Here is an 11,242-nt window from a genome sequence, read left to right as displayed (position 1 = left end):
AGATATTTAAGTAACTTATTTTAGAAAAAATACGACTGCAGGGAGACATGATAGAGGTCTATAAAATCATGCATGGTGTGGAGAAAGTGGGTAGAGAGAAATTCTTCTCCCTTTCCCATAACACTAGAACCAGGGGTCATCCCATGAAATTGATTGCCAGGAAATCTAGGACCAACAAACGGAAGTACTTTTTCACACAATGCATAATCAACTTGTGGAATTCTCTGTGACGAGATGTGGTGACAGCCAACAACCTGGAAGGCTTTAAGAAGGGTTTGGATAACTTCATGGAGGAGAGGTCATCGCCTACTAGCTGGAGGGCTAAAGGCCACCTCCAGCCTCAAAGGCAGGATGCTTCTGAGTACCAGTTGCAGGGGAGTAACAGCAGCCCTCAACTCCTGCCTGTGGCTTCCAGTGGCATCTGGTGGGTCACTGTGAGACCGGATGCTGGACTAGATGGGCCTTGGGCCTGATTCAGCAGGGCTGTTCATATGTTCTAACTTAATCTCTGGATTACTGCAATGCACTCTATGTGGGGCTGCCTTTGTATGTAGTATAATGCGGCCGCCAGGTTGGTCTCTGAGTCATCTCGGAGAGACAATATTACTCCTGTATTGAAAGAGCTACACTGGCTGCCAACAAGTTTCTCGGCAAAATACAAGGTGCTGGTTATAACCTATAAAGCCCTAAATGTCTTGGGCCCTGGGTATTTAAGAGACCATCTTCTTCATGAACCCCACCGCCCACTGAGATCATCAGGAGAGGTCTGTCTGGTGGCTACTCAGGGACGGGCCTTCTCCTCTGCTGCCCCAAGCTTTGGAACATGCTCCCTGCTGAAATAAGCCTCCTCATCTCTGACAATTAAAAAAAATTTTTTTAAGACACATCAGTTCACCCAGGCTTTTAATTAAATACCATTTTAATAGATTTAACATAGTTTTAAAATATTGTTTTAAATTGTTGTAATGTTTTAACTTTTTGTTGTCATTTTTTAGCCAATATTTAATTTCTCTGTTATTTATTTGAACAAATAAAACTGTTATTTTTTGTTGTAAACCGCCCAGAGATGCAATTTTGGGCGGTATAAAAATATGATAAATAAATAAATAATTTAACTAATTTAAAAAAGGAGAACAAAATGGTCCAACTAACACTTCCTTACAATGAAAGTAGCATTACTGAGTCACTGCGCTTCTGTCCTTCAAGTGTTATCTAATTTTAGCTCATACATTTTTAAACACAGGTAGCAATTACTGTTTAAAGTGGATCACATTGGAAACTGGTACAAACGGAAATAAACATACAAAAGCAAGCAGCATGTAATGTGTGAATGGGTTGAGAAGTTTGTTTAAATTTGTATCCGTTTTTAGTACAGAGATCACAATCAAAATTCAGAATCAGCTCCACAAACATAATGACTAGACAAATAAAAGTTAGAATTCATTTTGTCTTTGATAACTGTTATAGTAACAACTAAAAGTGTAGTCAGGTGCTTATAATATTTTAGATATACGCTTCAACTTGAATAATTTCTCAATTGCTGTTTTTGATAGGGGTGTGTGTGTGTGTGTGTGTGTGTGTGAAAATCAAGTCAGGCTTATATTTGTCATCCTCATCCAGCAAATTGTTCTACCTGCAGGAGCACAGACGCACAGGATTTTTACACATCCATCCAACCAGACAACAACCCATGCTCACATTCCTTTGGGCATACAAATCAGCTGCCCAGCAAAATGGAAGAGCCTATTTACACATCAAGTTTCATGAGGATCTGTGAAACAGTGCATTTCTGAGCCCAAAAACATATCCATGCTCATATTTTCATTTTCTATCATTGAGTTTTCTGGGAGAGACAGGAAAATCCAGAAAAGTTTTGTATGCTTTAAAAAAACACCTTACAGCTCTAGTCATTAGTATAAAATAGAGAAACAGATTAAAGTAAATTCTGCATCTTCTGGGCCACTTTTTTTGCTGGACAGTTAGTCTAAAATGAGCTTTAAATCCACTGAACTGCTTCTTCGTGTGGGCCAACAGTACAAGTTGGGGAAACTTTGGGGGGTTCAGTTAAACTATTAAAATCAGCAATCTGGGAGGATCTTTGATAACTTTCAACAAACCTAAAAGGTTAGCAATCACAATAAACATTTTAAATAGTTCCCATTCCCTAAAACTTTATTCATACAATGCCAGTGTAAATGCCCTAATAGTTTGGGACACAAATACATTATTGCTTAGATAGATCATTCGCTCTTAATACTTGATGGGGGCCCTGCTTTTCTAGCCAAGTGCAAGCACAGCTCCCAAAACATGTCACCCCATGGGCTCTATTTTCTCTCCTGCCATGCCATTCTCCAACTGAGTGGGCCTAACAATGGGTATTGCAGGGAACTGGAATTTTGTGCACTTCCCATATTCCTACCCTGCTCTTCTCTGTGTACCATGTAGGCTACTTATGCTCTGAAGCACAGAAAGGAGAAGCTCAAAGTTAATATGGGAGGCAGGCACACATTTCCCTGTGTTGCCTGCATACAGACCTTGTGTTTGTGTTGGCTGGAGGAGTTGAGGAGGACAAAGGAAACAAGGCTGTATTGAGTCTTGTGTGGTGCATGTGGTATTGTACCTATGCTCAAATAGAACAGACCTCCAAATATTTCAGCTATTTTTCTTTCCATAAGAGCATGCAGATGGCATTGTAATAACTTGTTAATAAATCCAGTTAATCCACCAACTAGTTCTGTTTTAATGCTGTTTCATCAGCTACTTTTCTGCTGAACCAAAGTAAGAAGTATGGCTTTTTGTTGACAGGCATGCCGGCATTAAACAAAAAGTGGAAACATTAAGACTGCCAATCTGCTGATAGACAACAAACTGTTAGAAATCTGTGGATTTTGCTTAGTGCATCTACAAAAGAGACATTGAAAACTGAAGGCTGTAGAATGAAAAAAAATTTAATAGTGTAATTTATATAAAGTGAAGTCAAATAGTTACTTCAACAGAATTGTCTTCTATTCTGAGACACAGCCATTTTCTGAAGCATTTACCTTCTCATTCCTTGTGCTTGGCCTTTAATAAAGCGATTTGTCTATTGACAATTATAACATTCAGAGAAGAAGGCCTTTATTGTGAATACAATAATTTGCTGTTGAGCAGTAGCTAACATCACCATCTTCTGTGTTACTCTGGACCTCCACGCTATAAGAGAAAATATCAGTTATTTAACTTTCAGCAGCAGAAGAATAAGTATTGGCTCTTGCATTGTCACTGATCATTCAGATTCCCTTTGCATTTGACAAGCCACTGGTACCATACTTTAAAGCAAGGGTAGGCAACCTTGGCTCTTCAGCTGTTGTTGAACTAGAACTTCCATCATTCCCAGCCACTGTGGCTGGGATGATGGGAGTTGTAGTTTATTTATTTAATTGTTCCATATACTGCTTTTCATTAAAATAACCCCAGAGCGGTTTACAATATAATTAAAACAATGTACAATTAAAACAGAAATTAAAAGTACAAATATTAAACTTAAAAAATAATTTTTTTTATTTAAAAGTTTAAAAACCTATATAAAACAGCAACAAACAAAACAGCAGCAGCAAAAACTGCACTCTCCTATAAAAGCCTGGGTGAAGAGCTACGTTTTAACTTGTATTTTAAAAACTGCGATGGAGGCTGATGAGTGGATGCCAGCCAAGGTTGCCTACGCCTGCTTTAGAGGGATATAGAATCAGAGCAAACCATGCACCAAGTATTTCTGGGTGGAGCTGCTACTGCCAACAATGAAAAATTTCCCCAATTTATAAATGGGAAAGGGAGGGGAAGGAGGAGGAACTACTGCCACTGAGTTATCTCCTCATCTGTAGATAGAGAGAGTGAGAGGAGTCCCTCCCACCAAGGTAAAAAGCCCCAACAGAGTAGGGGACTGAAGATGCTCACATGCTGAGACACCCTTCGGAACTGGAACTGGTCCAGCCAATTGACATCAGAAGGATTACTGAATTCAGTGACACCAGAAGGAGCTTTCTAAGGGGTTGCAGCCCATTTATGGAATAGCCTCCCCTGTGAGGTTTGCATGGCTTCATCACTTTGTTCTTTTAGATGCCAGGTAAAGACCTTTTGTTACTCAGGCCTTTTAAATTTTGATTTTCAAATCCTCCCCCCGCCCCCGCACTTTGGTCTGTTATGATTTAATGTGTTATGTGTTTTTATTTCGTGTTTTAATGATGTGCTGTGAGCCGCCCAGAGAACAATTTGTTATGGGGCAGCTAATAAAGTTTTATTATTAACTATTATTATTAGGTAGTTTAAAGGGAACAAACACGTTTCTTAGCAGAGCCAAATTGCAGTTTTTATTATGGTGCCTCAGTTGAAGCCCATTAGGGTCACCAAAGGCATTTCTCCCATCCAAAGTCTTGCAGTTTTCCTCACCTGGATGTGGGAGGTACTGCACTTCTGTAGGGGTTTTTTAAACACTGGATTGAAAGATTTTATTTTTAAACATTCCATTTCCTTTGCCCATTTACCTTCATGCATCCCACTTCTCTGACAAAAGGATGTGCACAAATTGCCATTCATCACGCGATTCGGAACACATCCCCGGCCTCTTTAAAACAGAGGAGAGCAGGTGCATACCTGTTCCTCCACCGCTTGTTGCCACTTCCTGAATCGACGGCGCTACATTAAATTGCTGGGAGAGCTTGTATGGGGAGTTTGGAATGAAATGCCATCAAAAAGTGGATGACATATTGATCTCTACTTTTTTTCATCCAATCCAGGTGAGGCAGTGATAGCCCGAACTGGTACCAGTAATGCAGTATTCCTCATTGTAAAGCTCAGGGCCAGCGGTGTCTCCCATCAACCCTAAGTGTGGCTCCCTTACTAATTGTTTATTGGGCTTGTGTGAAGCTTCGGCTGAAGCCACCGCACAGTCTCCCAAGCACCATGTGGAGACAACCATTCCCACTGCACAGTGCTACATTTTGCACAGAGCAGGTGGGGCTCCTTTAAAGGAAAGGGAGCCCTCCTCAACACTGAGAAAAGCACAGTACTGTGTGGCGGTTGGTACAGTGGGAAACACCTCCCACACTGAAGGGTTTTTTTTTGCCAAAGTGGCCCCTGCTTGCAAAACAGTTAAGATCACAGCAGTAGTGGGAGGCATGAGGGCTGAAGCCAAATCTTGACAAGATGAAGTATTGTTGGTAGATGGAACTGCCCTTGGAAATAGTATTAAACCTGTACTGGACAGGTTGCATTCCCACTGAAAGATCAGGTGCACAGTTTGAGGATGCTGGAGCCTCACATGGCATCCATAACCCAAAGTGCCTTTCTCCAACTTTGGTTTTAATGCCAGTTGTGCCTCCTTGTGGGCAGGTATCAGCTTGCCAGTTTCCCATGCTTAGTGTCACCCAAGCTTGATTTCAGTAGTGTGCTATACATGGAGCTACTAGGAACCCGAGAACAGCAGCAAGATTGCTGACTTTAAGGGTGGGTGGAGGGTGTACTTACCCCTCCCACTGCTTTTCCCCCTCTGGCGCACCTTTTTTAGTTAGCAATTGGGGCGGCAGGATTCCTCCCTGCCACCCCTTCCCCCGCTCGGCTGCAAAACCTACCTGTTCAGCCTGGCCTTCCAGTGCTCTTAAATTGTTTTAAAGGGTCTTTAATGTATCGGGTTTTTATAAGGTTTTGATTTGTTTTATTTTTTAACTGTTTTATAATGTTTGTGAACTGCCCTGAGCTATTTTGTAAGGGAAGTCTAAAAATCGAACAAATAAATCATCATCATCATCATCATCATAGGCTTCAGGAAGCAAAAGGCTTCCTGAAGCCTTTTGCAGCCGAGAGGGGGAAGGGGCAGCAGGGAGGAATCCTGCCGCCCCAATTGCTAACTAAAAAAGGCACGCGGAGGGGGAAAAGCGACGGGAGGGGTAAGTACACCCTCCCCCCACCCTTAATGAACCCCCACCCCAGTCTGGACGAACCCCGAACTGCCCATGTCCGGACCGGTCTGGAGGCCTGTAGAATGGCCTCCGGACTGGTCCGTGCAAATCACTAACACCTGTTCTCAAAGATCCACAATGGCTTTTTCCAGGCCCAATTCAAGTGCTGGTTTTAAGTGTAAAAGTTAAAACCAACACTTCAGTCATGCCTGGAAACAGACTAAAAGCCACTGTGGATCTTTGAGAATAGGTGTAATGTGCACACACCAGAAAGCCGTGGTCAGCAATCTTGCTGTTGTATCCTGGACTGGCTGAAGAGAGAAACAAGGAGTCTTTCAATATAGTATGAATTGCATCGATCAGATGGAGAATTATAGATGTGTTCTCATATTTTTGCCTTAAGAATTTTGAGATGGTATTTATGCCTATGTCCATATTGGTGCCTACATGTATAATGTAAATTTGTGCCCTCAAGTCGGTGTTGACTCTTGGTGACCACAGAGCCATTACATGTATACTGATATCTATATTTAAATTTATGTATACAGGTGGCCCTTGTTATTTGTGGGGGTTCCATTCTCACCTATAGGAAATGAGAATACAGAAATCTCAAATAATAAAGTCTTACCCCTATGGGAATCCAGGGGTTAGGTTCTTAAACACACACACGAGGGGAGGAGGCAGAAGTAAGAGAAATAAAGTACTGTACCTTGCTTTCCAGGTCTCCAGCAATGACACCCCAAACCCCAATTCCTCTGATTCTTCACAAAAAACCATGGAAATATGTATATGTATGTATAAGAGCCATGAAATGGCTCTGCACTGTAAAATGGCAGCCAGAAATGACACTTGGAAGTCATTTCTAGGTCATTTCTGGCCACTCAAAACTACGAATAGGCAAATAAAACAACTGGATCTCTAAGACCCGTCTGCTGATATGTAAAACTGCAGTTATATATACAAAATATTCAGGCAACGTAGGCCACCTGACTGTGTATATTTATACTTATATCCATGTATATATTTATGTCCATATTTCTAAAATCAAGAAGTGTTGGTTTTAACCTTTAAAGCATTATATGATCTGGGACCAGGGTCCCTACAGAACCACTTGCTTCCACGTGAACCTGCCCAGCAACTGAGAATCACTCCAGTCCCTTTTCCGGGGGGTTCGACCAATAGCTCTTAGGTGAGTGGTTGAGCAGAGAGGCCTTTTCTGTCATTGTGCCCTTCTGTGGAGCTTCGTTCCTCAAAGGATCCATCGGAAACTTTATTTTCTTTTAGACACCAGGCAAAATAAATCCTGTTTACATTTGCTTTTCTATACAATTTAGTGCTATTTTGACATTTGTATCTGCTGGACTGCCACCTGGTCAGTTTATAATGTGATAGCTTTAATTTTGCTTTAATGATTACTAGTTGCTTTGTGTTATCATTTGATAGAGAAAGACAGCTTCCAAATGTTTTCATAAATAAGTGGTGGCAAGTGTCATGGAACTTACTTGGATGTACTCCATCTCTTCAACTGACATTGGTTTCCTCCGGTATTTCTGAGGTAAAGTTCTTACTAATTCTGAAGTGTCTGGTGTGCCTTGTACTCTACTAGTGGATGAAATACGTTGACTGGATGGTGGCCCAGCCCCTACAGACAGTTGTGAAGTGGAAGGATGGAGTGGAGGCACTCTTGACTGTAGAGGCTCCTGCACTGAAGAAATAAGATTCAGATTCAGAAACATACATTAAAAGAAGTATGCTGGATTAGGCTGATCATGCAATTATTTATTGTCCAGAATGTAATCAGTAAATATGAATGAAATGCTGACAAAAGCACAGAGATGATCCTTGAAAGGATTGGGGGTTTGAGATCCAAGGGTATGAGATTCACTTCTAGAGGGGTATTTGTGTTAGTCTACAGCAGCAAACAGCAGCAGCATGGAACAATTTGCTGAGGATGACAACAGCAGCTCCTCCTCTGCAGCTTAGGTTAGAGCCTGGGGGATACATTGTTAGAGGTATGTGAACAGCTCAGGATATGATGATGATGATTTTTAAGTAGTGCAAGTAGACACACTGGAAGGCGTTTGAGAACTGCATGCCATAGTGTTAGCCATGGCTTTGACTAAATCTCTGTCCACTGTCCTGAACAGAATGCCCGGACAGCATTCTTCAATGATTAAAATACCCAATACCTCTTGCAGTTTATTAGAGGAAATATTTGAACTGATATAGCAATTTCCAAGAAACAAGTAAGTGATCTGTTGTCATGAGAATATTTTTGAAATATTTTCCATAGTGCTAAAGGGTATTTTAGAATGCAGTCTTGAAAGGAACAACAAATATTAGCTCAAATTGATCTCCAGTCCAAACCAGACAAAAATAGGGTGACTGAAGAACCTTTTCTAAGTGTCAATATTGAGTTAATACAGAAAAAGCCATCTAAAATGAGTGCACTTTTTACAAAATAAATACTTACTTGTAGGTTTGGGAGTACTTTTTCTGTCTGGAAACTTAATTAAGGGCATATGTGGCTTGACTACCTAAAGAAGAACAGATTTGTGGTAGGAAATGGAAGATATACTAGGAAGACAAATCAGTGCAGACACGGATATATTTGAGACAGAGATGCCATGAAAGGGTGCAAGCATCAAATCCTGTTGTGCTACAATTAAAGACTGCAAACAGCAAGTTTTTTGTAGAATGTGCCTGAAAGTAACTATTTCTGCAAAATTAGCCTATGTGGGTTGAAAGATTTGTTAAATCTTCAACTGAGCAAAAAATACAGACATTGTTCCAGTGATATCACACCAATTCTAGAGATATGACTGATTTATTCACACTCTAATAATACAGCTGTAGTTGCTGGCCAGTTGTTGTAGTCAAGGAGGCAGGATTATCTGCATGGATGGTTCACAAGCATTAAGTCCAATGTTCTACTGAATTATTTGTACAGCTTTTTCCAAAGGTTTTTTCATCAGTACCATGTTTTTTTCAGGGAAAAAGAAGGGCGTTAGGCTATTTACCATTCATCTATGGAATGATCACAGGGCATATAACTCCTTTTCCTTAACTAATGCTGCAGGATTAGCTATCCAAATACTCGGGAAATGATAGTCTACAGCTCCTGTGTTGTCCCAAAACATGGTTCATTTGTTATGCTATACAGGAAAACACTGTACTGGAAGAAAGGAAATCAGTTTATTTTAGATTACAGCACATACGCCAGGGGATGGGCCTGAGGCTCAGTGGTAGAGCGTCTGCTTTGCATGCAGAAGGTCCCAGGTGCTATCTCTGGCATTTTTAGGTAGAGCTGGGAAAGACTCCTGCCTGAAACCTCAGAGAGCTACTGCCAGACAGTGGAGACAATACTGAGCTAATGGACCAAAGGTCTGACTCGGTATACAGCAGCTTCCTATGTACCTGCAATTACATTCAAAGTGAAGGCATAATAAGAAAAGGGGCAACAAGAACCAGGAAGAAATATCCTATCTCTTACCCTCCCCCTTGGACCTTTCCTGCTACTTGGCAGGGTACAGCAGCCTGCGCCAGGCAGCAGATTTGTGGTACTATTAAAGAATGACAGACTGTCAATATTTTATTATTTGGTCATAGGGAGTCATAGACAACAAAACATATGAAAGTCTCTTCTCCTATCTCTTGTATTAAGCCTCACAAAACCAACAATGCATGTTCTTTTAGGGCATCCCACCCTGAACCGTTTTGTTGTACTTATTTTAAAAGTTAAACCTAAATTTTCTTAAAATTGCTAGTCAGCAAGACTTGCCCATCAAATACCTAAAAGGGCACCCTCCCCCTTCCTTCACTTGAATTGCCTCAAAGGGGTTTTTAAAAGGAACAAATTAGGAGCTGTCCTGGATGGACAAGTTCCCTTTGCCCAGCAGAACTCCAGGTGCCCTTGTTCTGCACAAGCATCACAGCTCCTTTGAGAACCCGGCTTATCAGCAATTCGGGGACTACCATGCTGTGCTCTGCAGTCTTGCTCTAGAGTAAACCTCACTGAATAAGCAGGATCTAATTCCAAGTAAACACACAAACAATTGCTTTGCAGCGACTACTGATCCTTTTCCAGAGAGGGAAAGCAGGAGAAACTGTTGTCCGTTAACCTATGTTTATTTCCAAATATGCCTTGTTCCCCCCAGCCCCACAAGACATTGCATATTATGGGGCTGGAGGAAAGAGGAATAATTAGAAGCCTATATGTTTAACTTGCCACCTAATGGCACAGTGGGGAAATGACTTGACTAGCAAGCCAGAGGCTGCCAGTTCAAATCCTCACTTGTATGTTCCCTAGACAATGGGAAACACCTGTATCAAGCAGCAGCAACATAGGAAGATGCTGAAAGGCATCATCTCAGACCGGGCTGGGAGATGGCAATGGCAAACCCCTCCTGCATTCTACCAAAGGAAACCACAGGGCTCTGTGGGGGCCAGGAGTCGACACCCACTCCACGGCACACTTTTCCTTTACGTTTAACTCAGAACACCCACAGTATTCAGTGGAGCTCATTCTCCAGCAAGCATCTAGAGTAGCAGCTAGACTGAGGTGGCTGCAGAAGGGAGCGCGGAACGACTCTCCCAACGAAGCTTTAGCCTCTTTCAGGCGAACAGCAAGAGCCAAGCAGCACCCGCCCCCGGGCAAAGTCTCAGCCCAGCACCTGTGCACAGTTGACCTCCTTGAGCAAGTCTTCCTTTGCAAGGCAGAGCAGCTCCTCCTGCCCCTTTCCCCTTCCCACCCAAGGGCACCACCCGGCCTCAGCTTCCCCCACCCTGCCGCTACTGTCTTCCTAACCCCCGCACTTCGAAGCCGGGCCCACACCGGCAGGCCCCGGCCGGACACTAAGGTGCACACTGCGATCTCCAGCAAGGGACGCGGCTTGAGTGACTTACCTGAACGACCCGACTGGCAGCCGCCATCTTGCTGCCCATGGTGATCCCCCCTCCCCACCCCTCTTGGGCAGGGGAAAGGACGCGTCTGGAGGACTGGCCTCTGCAAGAGCGAGAGGCGGGGTCTTGGGTGGCAACGCCCCATAACAGGCGTGGCTTCGCCCTTATGGATAACTCGCCGACGAGGGAAGATGGAACCTTGGCTTCCGAAATTCCCTTTTCTGTGCTACTGAGCATGCTCAAATGCCGTGGAGCAAGAGCATGCTCAGTATCATCCAATGAAGCCGCTTCCTATTTTCTGCCCACAACCCTTGCGGGATTCCACCCCCTCCCTACAAACTGAGAAGAAAACATATCCCAGTTTCTCAGAACAGCATCCAGTTTTATTGCTTGTTTTATTTCGAACC

The 11,242-nt window shown here is 42.6% G+C and overlaps 1 protein-coding gene across 1 annotated transcript; it reads right to left on the bottom strand.

Moving 5' to 3' along the window:
* Positions 1–2,930: 2,930 nt before the first annotated feature.
* MRPS36 (mitochondrial ribosomal protein S36) lies at positions 2,931–11,046 on the bottom strand. Its single transcript, XM_053302850.1, has 4 exons — positions 10,839–11,046; positions 8,407–8,470; positions 7,436–7,638; positions 2,931–3,192 (listed from the first exon to the last, which is right to left on the bottom strand). Exons 1-4 carry the CDS (start codon positions 10,875–10,877, stop codon positions 3,175–3,177), a joined length of 324 nt encoding a protein of 107 aa, XP_053158825.1. The 5' UTR covers positions 10,878–11,046; the 3' UTR covers positions 2,931–3,174.
* Positions 11,047–11,242: the final 196 nt, after the last annotated feature.

This window comes from Hemicordylus capensis, chromosome 2, assembly GCF_027244095.1.
Source record: "Hemicordylus capensis ecotype Gifberg chromosome 2, rHemCap1.1.pri, whole genome shotgun sequence".
Classification (NCBI taxonomy): domain Eukaryota; kingdom Metazoa; phylum Chordata; class Lepidosauria; order Squamata; family Cordylidae; genus Hemicordylus; species Hemicordylus capensis.
Note: the sequence above shows the minus strand (reverse complement) of the source record. Positions and strands in the feature narration are given on the sequence as shown.